Source organism: Pollachius pollachius (genome assembly GCF_949987615.1).
Source record: "Pollachius pollachius genome assembly, chromosome: 13".
Lineage (NCBI taxonomy): Eukaryota > Metazoa > Chordata > Actinopteri > Gadiformes > Gadidae > Pollachius > Pollachius pollachius.
Genome location: NC_136946.1, coordinates 7,008,586 through 7,025,425, shown reverse-complemented (window position 1 = coordinate 7,025,425; position 16,840 = coordinate 7,008,586). Strand labels below are relative to the sequence as shown.

At 47.3% G+C, this 16,840-nt stretch overlaps 1 protein-coding gene across 1 annotated transcript; it reads right to left on the bottom strand.

Moving 5' to 3' along the window:
* Window positions 1-10,149: 10,149 nt before the first annotated feature.
* LOC307084732 (zinc finger protein 516-like) lies at window positions 10,150-15,512 on the bottom strand (the record flags this gene model as incomplete). The annotated part of the gene is made up of 4 exons (XM_079749216.1): window positions 10,150-10,200; window positions 11,271-11,335; window positions 11,854-13,353; window positions 14,039-15,512. The coding sequence occupies 4 exons, from the start codon at window positions 15,510-15,512 to the stop codon at window positions 10,150-10,152; spliced, it is 3,090 nt and encodes a 1,029-aa protein (XP_079605342.1).
* Window positions 15,513-16,840: the final 1,328 nt, after the last annotated feature.

Sequence of the window (16,840 nt, the reverse complement as noted above, 5' to 3'; positions counted from 1 at the left end):
GGAGCAGAAAGGGTCAGGCGCCTTGCTCAGGGACACCTCGACACTCGGAGGAGCTAGGAGGTGCTCCTCCAGCCAACCCCCTGGGCTACCGCCGCCCTGGTAGTGTGATATCTGGACACGAGGTGGTGGAGGGGCCCTGGGGGGTCAGCCCGTTGTGGGGCCTCCTCCCTGGGCCAGAGACGGCACGGCACGGCCCCCGTACGGAGCAGCGCTGACGTGACGAGAGTGACAGTTCCGGGAGGTCTCCGTCCTCTGCCCCCGAGGAACCCCTTCCCGAGAAGACAAGACTCCTAGACGTCACACGGATCGTCAAACACTAAAACACGTCTTCATTCAATGAAAATGACCATCACGATTGTAGAACCTCCAAAATAAATGCCTCACTTGTCGTAACGACTAGTAATCATATAGTTTGATAAATTAATGGTAAAATAATGGAAGGGAAATATATGTATGGATATTTATGTTTCAAATTAAAAACCCTGGATTGAAGGATAAAAGGATAAACGCGTCTGTTAAATGATCAAATCCAGGCTCGAGTTTTGGGGAAATATGTTTCATATCATGGGTGCATACGGGGAAAACCACAGTTACACAAGTACAATTACTGATACAAACTAAAACGACAAACAGCTGTTTCCAAATCACAGATAACTCTCTCACTCATCCCCTCAAAATGAAAGCACACAAACACATGCACACACACACAAACACACTGAAATAGCTTAATAGCTTTGTGACAAGAAGTTATTAATGGAAGGGAAATATAGTCTCAATTTCAGAAAGCTCTCTGGCTCTATAGAAACTTGTTGGATTATTAGGATGATTATTTCAGTACTTGATTGGGGTCCTCCTAGTCCTAAAGACATGAAACATTAGACTAGACAGTTTTTTCCCAGATGAGATTTCAAACTTCAGACTGTGCCTCAAAAGACACACACACACACACACACACACACACTCGTATGCATGTATGTGTGTGTGTGTGTATCACCATGTACACCTTTGTACCTCAGTCCCTAAAGATTTATTGCTACCGTAGGGATACTAAATGTCCTTCTCAAAATGTCCTTCTTTGAGACAGAATGTCGCTTAAATGTATTTGATTTCGTTCCTTTCTTTCACGCGCAGGGCTATATTCTACTATGACATGTCTAATTTCCTTGTACTTCCTGCCACCGTGTCTAATGAGCAGACAGGATATGCTTCCCTTTCTTAGGGTACGTTTAACAAGCCTTTTCTAATGGACTGCCCACAGGAAAGGTAGGAAGAGAGACTGAAAGAATGATAGAAAGAAAGTGAAAGAGAGACTCAATGACTCAAAGGGAGGAGACACAGAGACAAAGTAGAAGAGAGAGAGACTGAAAAAGAGAGACTGAAAGAGAGAGACTGTAATAGAGAGACAGAGGAAGAAAGAGAAAGAAAGAAAGAAAGAAAGAAAGAAAGAAAGAAAGAAAGAAAGAAAGAAAGAAAGAAAGAGAAAGAGAGACTCAATGACTCAAAGGGAGGAGACACAGAGACAAAGTAGATGAGAGAGAGACTGAAAAAGAGAGACTGAAAGAAAGAGAGAGACTGTAATAGAGAGACAGAAAGAAAGAGACAGAAAAAGAAAGAAAGAAAGAAAGAAAGAGAAGGACACTCAAAGACAAAGACTCAAATGGGGGAGACAGAGAGACATACAGAAAGAGAGAGAGACGGAAAAGAGAGAGCGATAGACAGAGAAAGACGGAAACCAACAGAGAACGAGACCGAGAGAGAGAGAGAAATACTAAAAGACAGAAACCAACAGAGACAGACACACAGCAAGAGAGAGAGAGGGAGAGAGAGAGAGAGCTTCTGCCCTATATAGAGACGCCCAGTGGGAGTGCAGACATTGTGTCATGCTTTATATCGTTCAACTAATAAGACAGCAGTCCTCCAATAAGAGCTGGAGTCCCTCCGGACCCCACAGAAACACCCTGGACAGACGACTGACATTTCCCTCCACTTCCTCCTCTGTCGACCAATGGCTGACATGGTGCGTTGCTGTGGATAAACATTTTTGTTTATTCACCCTGAGCTATATCCTCATCCATTTGCAGAAAATATTCATAGAATAATAATCCGGTAATCTGTTGAGTATGAATGTGCATCAAGGACAAAGCTACGCGCCACCTCGGTGGCTCCCCCACTCCACCTAGGTGACTTTTACTGGGCTCCTCCAGACAAGAACGCAGGGTAGTGGTTTTCGGAAAAACCAGTGATTGTTCAAGTTGGTAAACAATGTTTCATGGCCCATGTCGCCATGCAGTGTGGTTGGAGACGGCTGGTTTAACCTCAGCACACTGATTGCTCAACAAGCAACAGGTGTGCATCCTCACACATCCCCAGAGTCAGATCAGTCTGACTCAGGCCAGGTGAAAGGCTGCTTAAATGTACAGACGTATATGTGTGTGGATGATGGCTGGTTGTGGTAGGTAGGTAGGTAGGTAGGTAGGTAGATAGGTAGATAGGAAGGTCGGTGTGAAAGTAAGGCAGCAATATGTTTGCAGTTTGTTCTGACATGACCTGATGAAAATGTGGTAAGTTACACATTGTTATTAAATTTGCTTCTTCATGGGCATGGACAGAAACATCAGAATCAAATCACATTCATTCCACCGGAATCTTTCAGAAGTATTTTTGCGGAAAATTATTAAAAGAAACACACAAGCACGGATATCTCTTATCTCCTCAAAATGAAAGTGCACACCCACGAATGAACACACACACCCAGACCCACACACAGTTCTGGTAATCCTGGTTGGAAGGTAAATCTTCCTGGTTTTACAACCCTCGGTGTCTCTCTATCTGGTTTGCTTTTTAGGGGGGTGGTGTATAATGGGGTTTAATGGGACTATTAACAGAGCGATCGATAGGCCACACTAAAATGGGGGGTGGGGGGATAGGAGAGATGTGGGGTTCGCTCGGATGAAGCTCAGGTCACCCTTCCACTTACAAATAACAGCATAAAAATAAACAGTTTCCAATGCATGAGGTAATCCAACCGGACTAATAAACAGACGTCGTTCCTCAATTAAGATCCGCTATCTATTCCAAAAAAATAACCATTGAAAGTAAATAAAAATAAAAATAAATATAAGTAATTATGCTTTTACATTTCTAGGCAACTGTGAACTACACGTCACTGTCACACGTTCTTGTGACTTCGTGTGGTTATCGATGAGACATCACATCAATATCTCTTCTTTTCAGAGAACAACTTGAGCCTATTTTTAGGGCCTTTACATACTGTGCATTAAACTTAAGTGCATTCAACTTCATTTTCAAAGTTACATTGAGGTTGCTTTATGTTAAGTGTCCTAATTTTTAACTGCACTTCATTTTGTCTCTGAATTCAAGTGAGCTTCGGGTAAAGTGCGCTTAACGTTAGGATCGGAGTACGGCGTCTCGCTCAAGGACGCCTAAAGATTGACTATCTATATGCAGTATATCAAATATATATGGCTTTCTCTAGCACATCCATGGAGGAGACCGCACTCAAACACACACTCTTTCACTAATCCAAACACAGGAACACCCCCCACCCCATCACACCCACATTGGATTGAGGTGTGCATAAATCAGGTTCAGCATCATCCAGTCCCTATAGACAACCTATAGATAACCGTCACATCCCCGTGGAGGGTAGTGTTGAGAATAACTAGCTGTAGCATCATAGCTCGTCATGATGGCTTGTCGAGTTAGATATCCCAGGCCGTTCGACTCAACAAAGCTCAGCCTTCATCAGTAGACCTAAGACTTAAACAGCAATAACAGCCCTTTGGCTAATTACTACTGCAGTAAACACACGATTTGTTTCCTTATTTAAAGTTGATGTTTGGACGATATTTAAAGGCATTAGAACAATGGTTTTATCTGTTTGATCACACTGTTTAACACGCATTGTGACTACAGTACGGCATGGAAATATCTCTGCATTTCTCACTTCTGTTGTGTGTCGATATATTTCAGCCCGCCCATTTTCAGTTCAGGGAATCAAAAAGGAAAGGAAGAGAAATAGACAAAACATGCTTAGAATCAATATGACAGTAATTCAATATTGTTCTGTGTCAGGGCAACACATTTCCATGGCCAGCTGGTTTGAGATTCCCAGAGTTGTTTTCATGATGCCATGTTAGAAATATGCGCTTCCAACGCCCCGGCCCAAACACTGGCTTGATCATTTCTTGACATTTCATTCTTGGATTGGGGGTTTTCTTTCCCAAGTTGATCTCATCTCACTCGCACCAACCATTAGAAAGTCATCTTTGTGGCGCTAAAATCACTCTCTCCATGATTTGTATCTTCTAAAGACTTTCTGTGTATTATTTTGCGGTTAGAGTTTTGAAAAATCCTCTGTGGGTAACACAAAAGAAAACACTCCAGAATATTTCCGTAGCCTTTGAAATGTTTGACAGAGATAGAGAGAGAGACGTAGCAATTACCCCAGTAGATCTCACACATCACCAAGATTGCCATCCACAAATATTAATTGCCCGGGTATCACTTTACATGAATGAAAAATATTAAACCAGACAGATCCAGTCTAATTCACTGCTCAATATCGACTTTGTAAAGCCAATTCAGACTTAAACTTTTGAAGGCTTCATTTAACTAAACTGCTCATTCAAGTGCTTTTACTTTGAAAGTAAAGCAATGCCGTATCGCTGTAGCCTCTAGTTTTTTAATATATATAGACATAACAATCATGATAAAAACGACCTAAGGTCGTTTTTGACAAAAATAGATACGACTTTATTTGCAAGAGAGGCTTTGGAAGAACTCCTCCTTAAGAAGCTCCTGAAATGGGACACATTTGAACTGATCTGTGAGCCGTTAGCGAGGCAGTTAGCACATAGCTTGCCCTCCGCGCGTCCTTCTGGTTGAGCCAGCAGTCGCCTCCCTGCCCACACCCTGAACTCCTCACTGCTCTCCCCTCTCTCCCCCCGCCAAAGGTGGTGTCACCTGGCGCCATCCTTCTTCATTCCTGCTAACAATTTGGTAATGAAATATTGATTTTGAGTTAGATTCATATCGATGCTATTAGCTTAGCATTGATAAATCACCGCAGCCGCAGGCTATGCTAGGCTGCGACGGGGGACACTGTGAAGGTTTTTTTATGTGTTAATTTGATGGATATGTCTTAGTTTTTACGCCTTATATAACATACCTCCACACTGGTACGCTTTCCACACTCTATCTCGTGGTCCAAACAGAGTTTAATTCACTGTTTCTAAATAGCTAACTGTCACGCCCGTGCTAGCTTCCTCGTCACCCTTTCACACGCACTCGAATGTCACTGGAAGGTCGGAGTCATGGCAGGGCCAGACATTTTGAACACTTAGCTCAAAGTAAAACTGGTGGATCACAGTTAACACCGTCTAGAGTACTGCTCTCGTGTGCTGGAGGGAATGTGGCCCTACACTTTTACATTGGGCCCTAAGAACGACAGAGAGTGTTTGTTTAATGCTCTTAGGGTGGCAGAATGTGGAGTTGTGATGCTCAACAGAGAGCTTGGACTGACAAACTGACAAACCCCAGAGCTTTCTGCATAGCATTGTGTCACATAATGTCAAACTATTTGAAGAAGGTTGCCACTAGGTATTGCTGCAATGGAATATGCTTGGACACACTGCCTGGCAGTTACATAGATGGAGGAAAAGGTTTGCTTAAAATCGTACACAACATTTCTTTAATGATAAGAGTAGTGGGATTTTCAACACCCGGACACACTCTTGCATGCACAATTTCACACAAATGCACTCAAACACACATTCACAAACACATGGACACACACACCCACAAATGTACAGACACATGCCTACACACACCGACCCACATTCTCACACACACACACACACACACACACACACACACACACACACACACACACACACACACCTCACTAACCACTGGGACCAACTGCTGTTTGAGAATCACTTGTTGATTATGGATGTTTGTTTGCCAAGAATGGCGGCTAATTATAATTTGCCAATTGTATTCCTTGAGCTCAGGAAATGAAATACAAAACTAAAATTACCATTACAATCCATTATCTTTATTCCATCAATATTATCCCCCTCCTGTAGTTGTATAGACAACATTAACCATGGTGAGTGAGTGAGTGAGTGAGTGAGTGAGTGAGTGAGTGAGAGATGCAAGACCAAATGGAAAAGAAAATAAATCTCCTGCCGATTTAGTTGGTGTGTGTGTATGTATGCGTTGTGTATATATGTGCGTGCGGGGAGGCGGGGGGGCAGGGTCATATTTCCAAAGCTTCATAGCACAGCACACAGCGCTTATCAGCGGTGTCCACCTGCTTCTGACAGCCGCCGCTACGTTACCCTGCTGGCCGCTCATTACCGCCTAGCTGGGGCGTTAGCAGGTAGAAGCCACTGCGGCGCGCTAGCTAGGCCTGGTAAGCCAACTGGTAAAACACTGAAAATAAATGTCCCTTTTGTCAGCGTGATGATAAAACAATAGCGTTGTATTAGGATTTAGATTCGTGCTTTATGCATCCTTCAGTTTTTACAGATATATATTTTTATATACAATAACAATTATGAATTTAATTAAACAAAGGAGGCAAGAACATGTTCATGGAAAAGGTGATCGGAGATGTGTTGTTGAATTCACTGAAATAAAGATGTGTGTAAGACATGTGTGTTTACTTTGGTATCCAGCTCCAAGAGATAAGGCAGCTGTAAGATGACACACACACACACACACACACACACACACACACACACACACACACACACACACACACACACACACACACACACACACACACACACACACACACACACACACACAGCATTCCCCTTGACGTCTGTCCCTCCGATCATCCACCAGTCAGTCAGGTCTGTTTACGTACGTGCGTGTGTGTGAGCAACACACCAGCTCATAGCCTTCTCCCTGTCAGGCAGCATATGCCTGTGCTTTCTAAGGGCTCCCAGCCTGGTGACAGTAGAGTATCTACAGCCAGTACCCAGCGGCCGGTGGGCAGACCGAGTGCCATCGCTGATCTCGGATGTTCTACAGCCTGATAACTGATGCTGTCATTCCAGACAGGATACCAGGCAAGACCCCCCCAGACACACACCACCACCAACAACAACAACAACACCACCGTCCCCAAGTCTGATGGATACGTCCAGACAACCACACCCGCGGTTGTATGGAACAGGCTTTACTTTTGGACATGAATGTCCGTGGATGCATCCGAAATACATATACACATCTCTCTATCCTTGTAGCTGGTCATTTAAAAACAAATTAATTATTTTAATTCAAGTGGATATAACTACCGTTGTGGCAGACATCTAAGCCTTGAATTATTACGTTCAGTTCAACCACGTGTTTCAGAACAGAAGTATACGTCATGTGATGAAATAGACTAATTATTTTCCGGTAAAGTCGACATTGGCTCCGAGAGGAGGCAGACAGGCAGAGCAACACCTTCCATTTGTTGCTTTGGTGCACCATCTATTGGTAGTTGCGGGGAATTACCCTAATGTTAAAACACTGCTTTTTAATGGTTTGATTAGTTAATCCATCGATTCATAATTAAGTGATGTGCTAAATATAATTTTATTTGGTCTATTTTGAATTCTGATAACTAGTGAAGCTATGAAAGAGTACTGTAGATAGAAATTTGAACAAGCCTGATATTTTCTTCTCAATAGGGAAGCTGCTTCGCCATCTGGTGGAAGTTGCATGAAATTTTAATTTATCTAACTGACAAATTTTTATTCTGTTCTTGTTTGTCCTTACGTTGGTTACTTGTATTCTTTAAACAAAAATACACATTCGAGTAAATTCCTGAGTAGTTAAAGAGTTAAAACCTTTGTCATATTTATCAAAATATTTTAATTACACAGTCTTAAGCCAATACTTTATTAATAAATAATGCATTTTTCCAAAACAATCCAAGCTTCAGTTCATGGCTTCTTTCATATCATTTACACGACTGGTACACCAGAATATGTCATAAAGTAAATAAAACAACGTTTAAGTCAAACTAAATCACAAATAAGCACATCTGCAAACAAAATACATATAAAACAAATATAACTGAAATCTAAAAGAAAATCAACAAGTCAAAAACTAGTGGTTTACAAAGTCAACAAATTCGATTTTACCTGCAGATATATTCCTATTAATAAATGCCACATCAGTGGATATTGCTTAATATTTGGGAACCTTTCTAGCGTCGTCGTCAAGTGATGATAGGATCACATTGCTACATCGCAGAACCAATGTTAAAATAGTGCAAATACTTTGGTTGACACCATTTATCACAATTTAAAAAAGGGAATCAAAACCACGTAACCCGTGGTTTAAACAAACAAAGTCTTGCCACATGACCTTTATGTTCTACCATAACATACATCTGACACATGTAACAGCATTGGTACGATTTGGAACCAGTTATGGCTGTAGTTTAATGTTTTATTAGCCGTCATGAACTCTAGCAGAGAGGTGTATGTCTGAAGCCCATGAGCAAATCAGCTATGAATTGGAAGTCGGTATTTAGCTATTTCACTAAACTATGTTCCACTGTCCCATCGTTTGATTACTGGCTCAAGGGCACAGCCATAACCAAGGTAAGGTAACTGCCAGACTCCAGGAAGGTCTGACAGGATACAGTAGGTCCATGAGTAAGATGTACAGCAGATTGTGCCATGACATCAGTCACGCCAAAACACTGCATAGGTGCCCTTAGGCAAGGCACTAAAACCTCTTGACTACCCTGACACTAATCCTGTGTGGACGACCTTCAAAAATACTTCAAAATGAAACATCCCTTCATATGGCTTTGTTACGTACTGGCAAAATCGTCTATAAGGGATATGCAAAGCTGTATGATAAAATAAAATACCCAATAGTCTTGTTAATGTGGAGAACACAACTTTGTGTCATTGCTGATAAAAGTTCCATGTGGTAAAAATATTTTTTGATAAATATTTCAGAAGGATAGATGCCAAGCCGTTCCCATGACTGGCCTCACAATGCATAGTGCTGAAACTATGCAACTCTGGACCAATCAGAGAGCAGATTCAGTGCTTTAGGACGTCTGAATGCGACACATTCAAAGGACGCATGTTTTGGTTTCAGTTGGATTGGTTAGCCCTTGGGTCAATGGCTAACCACTTAACATTGGTAGTTTGTGTTGATGCTTCCTGAATAAAGTTTTGTATCAACACTACCCTAACTGCCCAGCTGTGCAGCCAACTGACATGGAAACATTCAAACACATTTAACTAAATTAATCTCGAATTTCTAAATCTCCTGGTCTACAAATAAAATCTGAAGACTACAAATGTCTAATCTGAGGTCAATGTCTTATAATTATAAATAAAGTAAAAAAGGTTTTGATTGTATTTTGTATTTTACAGATTTGGACCCATTTGACAATCCTTTACTGACCCTAAAGCAAACAAAAAATTCACATTTAACCAAAAACATCCAAATAACTTTCAGAATGAAAAGTGTTTTGATATATACAATCAAAGAATTGTCACAGAGCAGCCTAGAACTCACAGGTACATCTTTTAAAACCCTATCCTTTCACATGAATGTTTAAAATGGATTATTACCAACAACTTCCAACCTTTGTTTCGTAATTTGTCTCGTCAACAAGCGCGTACCGTTTGGGAGGATATCCACGCCTTCCAATCAAGGCTAATCGCAGCCACCCGGGGAGTCTTCTGCAAAGGGAGTCCATCATTGTAGTTCTTTTTGCCAACCCACTCCACATAGAATCCACAAGGGCCTTTTTTACAACAACTACAACTCCTTGAGTCCTTCTCCCTGAAAGGGAAGACCGAACAACGGGCTCTGTAATGAACCAACTGCCATTTGGCCTCCAAAACTTACCAAGCACGACGGAAAACACGTCAAAAAGCGTCGTACAAATCTCCCTCCAGGTTCAAGTCAATCAGCTCGCTGTTCATAAACAGTGAAGGGGAGTCGTCAGTTCGTTTTGCATCGATTGAGTCCTCCCTCTCTCCCCCCAAGTCCATGAGAGGTAGTGGCTGTTGTCATATCCTTGGGCGAGCAGCAGGCCCTCTTGTTTGGTAGTCGTTGCTTGTGTCGTTTCTTTGGGGGGCTGGGGGGGTGTCTTCACGTTCCTTTCTGGAGGGACCCCGAGGAGGAAGTGGTGTGGCTGTTCACCTGGAACAGACAGGAAAAGACACAGCAGCGCCTGTCAGAATGCAAAAGGGAAGAACTACACCCGTCCACTCCTCCACCGCAACGGGAAGGCTCGCTGTGTCTGGTTTTGAATAGCGCACCTTGTGCATCTACTGTGTTTATTTACTACCCAGCTATGTAGCAGACTCTCTTTGTCCCTCTTTGCAGATACAAAGACACAGATACAGGTTGCTAAGGAGCGGCTAAGGGGTCAGGACATTCTGGCTCAGCGGGGGATGCATAGAGGCGGACTGCGGACCCCTTACTTATACGCCACCTCTTCCACTCGAGGTTTGAACGGTTTGCAGATCGTACTGTGAAACGGTGCGTCGCGTGTTGCTAACACCGTGGGCGTCGTGTTTCCGATAAGAAAAGGGTCGCCCGAACGTATTTGGGAAACGTTTTCCTCACATTCCTGAAGGGCTGTGAGTGAAAGGTTGCAGAGGGGGGCTGAGCGGGGCTGCAGGTAGCTTTGGGGGAAGGCCTGACTGACAGGCCGGTGACAGGCCATATGGAGACGTCGGATGAATCTTACCCCGAGGGGGCAGAAATCGGCCATGTTGGTGAGGTGTGTTTTTTTTATGTCTTTGACTTCTTCGCCTCAACCCTGTCAGACACTCTCAGAGCGAGAAAAGAAAGACAGCCAGGGTGTGGAGGCTGACACACGCACATGCGAGTACATGGGAGGACACACACATACACACACACACACACACACATACAAACACACACACACACACGCCACATAAACACACTCACACACACACACACACAAACATAAACACAGACATACACATAAACAAACACACACACACACAAACACACACACACACACACACACACACACACACACACACACACACATATACACACTAACAAACACACACGATTGTGGATTTACATAATCACGAAGGAGTGAAAGCAATTTTGATGTAATTAATTTTGAAAAGGGGATTAATAGGACGAGATTCGGGGAAAAACAGTTTTTTGTTGGAAATTCCAGATGTAACATATCACTTCTAAAGCAGTAATCACAACAAAAGTATACATACTTGTCTGGAAGCTTCAGAGGCAGAGTGGACTTCATTCACAAAATGTCCATTTAGCTGTAACATTGCTGTGGAACAGAGAAACCATCATTATTATTCCAGATCATTTCTTTCCTATTTCCTCAAAAAACCTACACAAATTATGCACGGTACATTATAATCATACTTGGACCTTTGGGGCCACGTGACAACAACAAAAGGTTGCTACAGTCTATATTCAGACCACTATATCAATACATACAAACTCAAACACAGTCAATAGTGCTTGTGTAATTGTGTAAAAAAAAATAAAATCATGCAAAATATGCTGTAATTTAGGCTGATGAAAACTTGGTTTTGCATCTTCTACCATGACAAACAGTGTGGCAGTTTTAAACACAAAACTGTCTTCCCATAATGACAAATCAGCTCATGATGTAGTTCTAAACAATGGCCAAAGAACTACTACTACCTACAAAATAACTAACACGCAAGTGCTCCTTTCCTCCCAAAATGGCGGCGGTGCACAAGCCCTGAAGGCTGTTAGACACAGCTCCGTCCCCTGTCTCTGAGGCAGCCCCCGGTCAGTGAACCCCTCCCCTCTCACCTTGGGGGTCGATCCGGGGGTCCACGAAGCCCCAGTGCTGGTACAGCGCCGCCAGGTCGTGGGGGCTGTAGTTCTTCAGCAGGCTCAACACATCGATGTCCATGGGCATCTCCGGCTGCGCCTCGCTCTTCCCCCGAGCGTACAGCGGGGACTCCGCGTACGCTCGGTCCCGCTGGGACCCCCACATGTTCATTGCCGACCAGAGGTCGCGACCTTTAGCCGCCGCCGCGGACGCGGAGGCGGCGGCGTTCATGGCGTCGCGCGTGGGGGCGTGTCCTCCGCCGCTGTGATGGGGCGAGGGGCTGTGGACGTGGTTCCTGGCCAGCATGAAGCCCAGGCCCTCCTGGGGGAGCAGCCGGCCCTCCACAGAGACCCGGTGGCCCCTGTGTTTGGGGCTGCCGGTGGACCGGAAGGCCGGGACGCCGTGGGCTGGGTTGGCGCTACTGCTGGACGAGGAGCCGGCCGCGGCAGTGGCGGTGGCGGCGGCGGTGGACTTGCTCCGCCCTGGCTCCTCCCCCTTCTGGCTCCGCTCGCTGCTGGACGACTTCTTCTTCGGGGGCAGGAGCGCCATCTTGCTGCCGGAGGAAGGCGATCCGTCCGAGGACCTGGAGTCCTTCGACGGGGCCGTGGCTGTTCTCTGTTTGACCGTGGCGGGGTTGCCCGGCTGAGTCTTGCCCGTCGACCGTCTACCAGAGCCGGGGGCACCGGAGCTGGTGGTAGTGGTGCTACTGGCGGTGCTACCGGGGGCACTCGTAGTAGTTCTACCGCTAGCTCTCCCGGTGGCGGCGGTGCTGGCGGTGGCGGTGGCGGGGGCGGCGACCTCCGGGGCCTGCGTGCGCTGGGTCCTGGGGGTGGGCAGCGCCGGGCAGTCCTTGCCCTCCAGGAAAGGCGGGGGGCCGGTGCGTCTCCACTGGCCGCCGGCACCACCGGCGCCGGCCTTGGAGCCCTTGAACCCGCCCAGGCAGGGGGCCCACCGGGGGGCCACGGAGCTGGCCCCGTCCACCCGGTGGGCCACGCGCTGGTGGATCCACAGCACCTCCGGGTAGTTGGTGGTGTGGGCGCAGTACGGGCACTGGTGGCGTACCAGAGCCCCGGTGTCCCCCGCGGGGTCGGCGGCGGCGGCGGCGGGAGGGAGGTCCGGGACGGGAAGCGAGGACAGGTTGATCAGATTGGCGCCGTCGACGGGGACGGGTTTGATGGCGGCGCCCCCCTCCCCCGCCCCCTCGGGGACCTCGCTCTTCTCCTTTTTGACGGCCAGCTCGGTCCAGTCCTGGCCGGGCAGGCTGGCGAAGGGGCTCCAGTAGGGCTGGCTGAGCAGGGCACTGCGGTTCCTGAGGTAGTCCATGTATTTAGAGTCTTTGGAGCCGCTCTGCCGGAGGTGGTCCTCCAGGCCCTTGGGGGCGCTGTGCTGGTCCGGGCGCGGCTTACACGCGTGAGACCTGAGGCTGCTGGCGTCCACCGCGTGGAAGTCACAGTGCTCGCAGAACAATGGCTTCTTATCTGGAGGTGGGACAAGAACCACAAAGAAGCAATGAGGTTGACCACAAGCATGGACCTAGTGCATAGACCCCTCTAGCCTGTATCGTGTTTGGTCTGTTACACACAACGATCCACATTTTCACGGAACAAAACCATTTCTCCTGCTTTAATTAGGATGCGATTAAAAATAATTGCACATAATAATAATAATAAAAAATAAAAGAAGTGATTAATTCATTGATATATTAATTAATATAATGAATACAAAATGAAAGCAATGTTTACAGAGGTTTTGATCTGTTGCCAAATGCGTACAAAGTACATTCAGTGAAAGGCCTGACTGCTCAGTCACCGCAGACCTACTGCCGCCTTCGGTCCCCCTCCCTAGAAGCCCAACATTTGCATCCCTGATAACAGGTGTAATAAAATGTATTTCTGTCCTATAAGAACATTTACAATCAAAATATCAATGTGTTCCCAGAAGCAACAGAACCACCCTTACTCAACCCTTCCAGGAACACTGACAGTCCCAGTTTCAACTCAGGAGAAGCACGGCTGCGCCAAAAACCAATGAACCCAAACTTGACCTACAAATCCAAACCTGGTTCCAATATAGTCTAGTCTAATCACAAAACATTGCATAACAATAATCCCCTACAGACAGATTGGATTAAGAATTAGAGTGGAGGCGATTTACACATCTTACCTTTCTGACCTTGATTCCTGATGCTGTTGTTCTGTTTGGCCGAAACCTGGGCCTCTTCCTTCAGCTTCTTCTTCTGCAGCGCCACGTAAAAGGCGTGGCCCAGGCCGTTGAACAGGGTGTGGTCCGTCTGTCCGTGGTGACCCCCGTTGCTCCCGCTCAAGGCGTTGATGGCCGGGTGCTCCGGGATCCCTCCGGCCTTCTTCTTCTTCAAGGGTGCGGCGGGCGCGTCGCCCTGCTTCCTCTTCTTGTCCACCTTCAGCGCCACGTACTCACCCTTCTCCCGGTTGTACGCCACCTCCGCGTCCGCCAGCCGCTCCTCCCAGCCCACGCCCCTCTCCGTCACCTCCACCAGCCGGCCCTTGGTGGCTATCTGCCAGGCCTGGTAGCTGCATATGGGGTCCAGCTCCATGATCCTCCCCGCCAGCTCCTTCTCCTCCGCCGGCTCCTCGGACCGGACGCATCGGAGGTTCAGGCTCTTCAGGAAGTTCTCCTTGGACACGACCGTCTCTGGGTCCACGGGTTTGTCCGGCTGCTGGGGGGTCTGGGCGCGGCCGCGGCCCGGCTTGTGGAGCTTCTCGTGGGCCTGCAGGCTCCGGCGGTCATAGAAGAAGTTCCCGCAGCCGGCGCAGAGCTCGTAGAGGCACTCCTCGTTGGCCAGCGAGGTGGGGTCCCGGTACGCCCCGTTGACGGTGGCCGGCTGCGTGCCCCCGTCGCCGCCCTTCAGCTGGGCCTTGGTCGCACGGTGGATGCGCATGTGGCTCTGGAGGAACCAGGCCTGGCGGAACCGCCGCCCGCAGATCCGGCAGCCGTGGTCCTGGGAGCCCTTGTGCTTCTTGGCGTGGGCCTTGAGCAGCGCCGCCCGGGGGAACACCTGGCCGCACACGCTGCACGGGAAGGGCCCGGCCCCGGCGCCCTCCGCCGCCTCCTCGGGCACGTTGGCGCCGCCGCTGCTGCCCGACGACTCCTCCTCGGCCGCATCCGCGTCTTCGCCCCGCCTCGCCTTCCTCTTGGGTACCTTCTTCTTCCTGGACCCGCCCTCGACGACGCCGTGCTCCTTCTCCGAGGAGCTGTCAGCGACCTCGCCGGCGCTGGCACTGGCGTCCTCGCCGCACCCGGGGGCCCCCTCCGTCGTGGTCCCCTCGGGCCCCGGGCTGTGGCCGAGCAGGCCCAGCTTGTGGCTTCTGACGTGGGCCTTCAGGCTGCCCTTCTGGGCCGTCCGGTGCTCGCAGTAAGGGCACTTGTAGGGCTTCTCGCGGGTGTGTCTCCTCATGTGCTGCGAGAGCGAGCTGAGGAGGGGGAAGCTGCGGCCGCAGACGCCGCACACGTGGGCGGACGACTCCTCGCCCCCCGCCGCCGCGGCAACGTCCGCCACCGGCTCGCTATTGGCGTCGACCGGCGAATCTTTGGGCGACTCTCTGTCGCTTGGGGACTCGCTGTCCTTTGGTAGGCTGCTGTCCTTCTGGTCGGGGTCCATGGCGCTTCGAGTTTGAGGCCAACAGAGAAATCCTGGGTCGTTTTCCCCTTCTTTTTTTCGTGACCCTAGGTGTGTATTTAAGTGTGTGTCTTTGTGTGTTGTTTTGAAATTCTGCTGGTCAAGAATAAAAGCGGAGGTTGAAAGTTACTTCTTCCGAATCCATCCTGTTCTTTGATCTTGTTCTGATAGTTTTGTTGCAAACTCTTTGGAAATGGAAACCTAAAAGGAAAGAAAAAGTCAAAACAATCAAAATAATAAAATATTTATTTTATTAAGTTAATTACTTCCAATTGGAGAAAGATATTTGACCAAATGCTGATGTCAACGGAATATTATCTCAGTTTAGTTAAGTTTAAACCAAATCCCAATGTTACACATTTATCCAATGTGCGACAATTGAATATTGTTGTATCTTGTACAGCTTTTCCACCATTGATCCCCACTGAGTATCCCGGCCTCTAGCATGTTTGCAAACAGCACAGCCCCCCCCCCCCTCCAGTACGAATCACAATACATATTTCTCCTGGCTCGCATACGAGATGTGAAGTTGCCTAAGATGGCAGAGAAAGGGAAGCCCTTTGAGAGTGGAAGACATCCCATAGAGGGCCCATTTGCATTAGACAGGCTCAGGGGCGGCCATTGTCTGAGCTTCTATACGCAACACTGTCTGTATGCATTAGAGCGTGGCTGAGTGTGTCTCCACAGTGTGTGTGTGTGTGTGTGTGCCCTTGGTTTCCTGTGCCTAAATTGGGTGTGTGAGGTGAGGCATGAAGAGATGTATTCATTCCTGACCAACCACGATGGCCCCTCAGGACTTGTACTCTAATTTGCGATCAATAATCCATCAACAAACTTCCAATTCACACACACACACACACACACACACACACACACGCACACACATACGAACAGACCCACACACACACAAACGCACGTGTACATAACTATATGCACACACAATACTCCCACACAAACAGGCATCACAAAACACACACAATCGGACATCACACACATACCGTTGTCTCTATGCTGGAGTCACTTTGTGAGTGCAAGGTACAAACGGTGAACACATCTCACCAGTACATCGAGACCATTTCCTTCATGGTAAATGAAGATGAATGGCATGCTTGTGAAGCACTTAGGGTCACACGGTCATCAATGAGAGGGCCTGGAATCCAGGGAAGCATTCTTCCTACAAACACACCCATGTTTCACCACCACCTAAACACTAGTACTACCGATACAAATGTGACTATATTCCAAGAGTAAGATTTTGTCTTCACCCGACCGAGTGGAAAGCAATTGCAATACTGCAAGATGAGACAGTA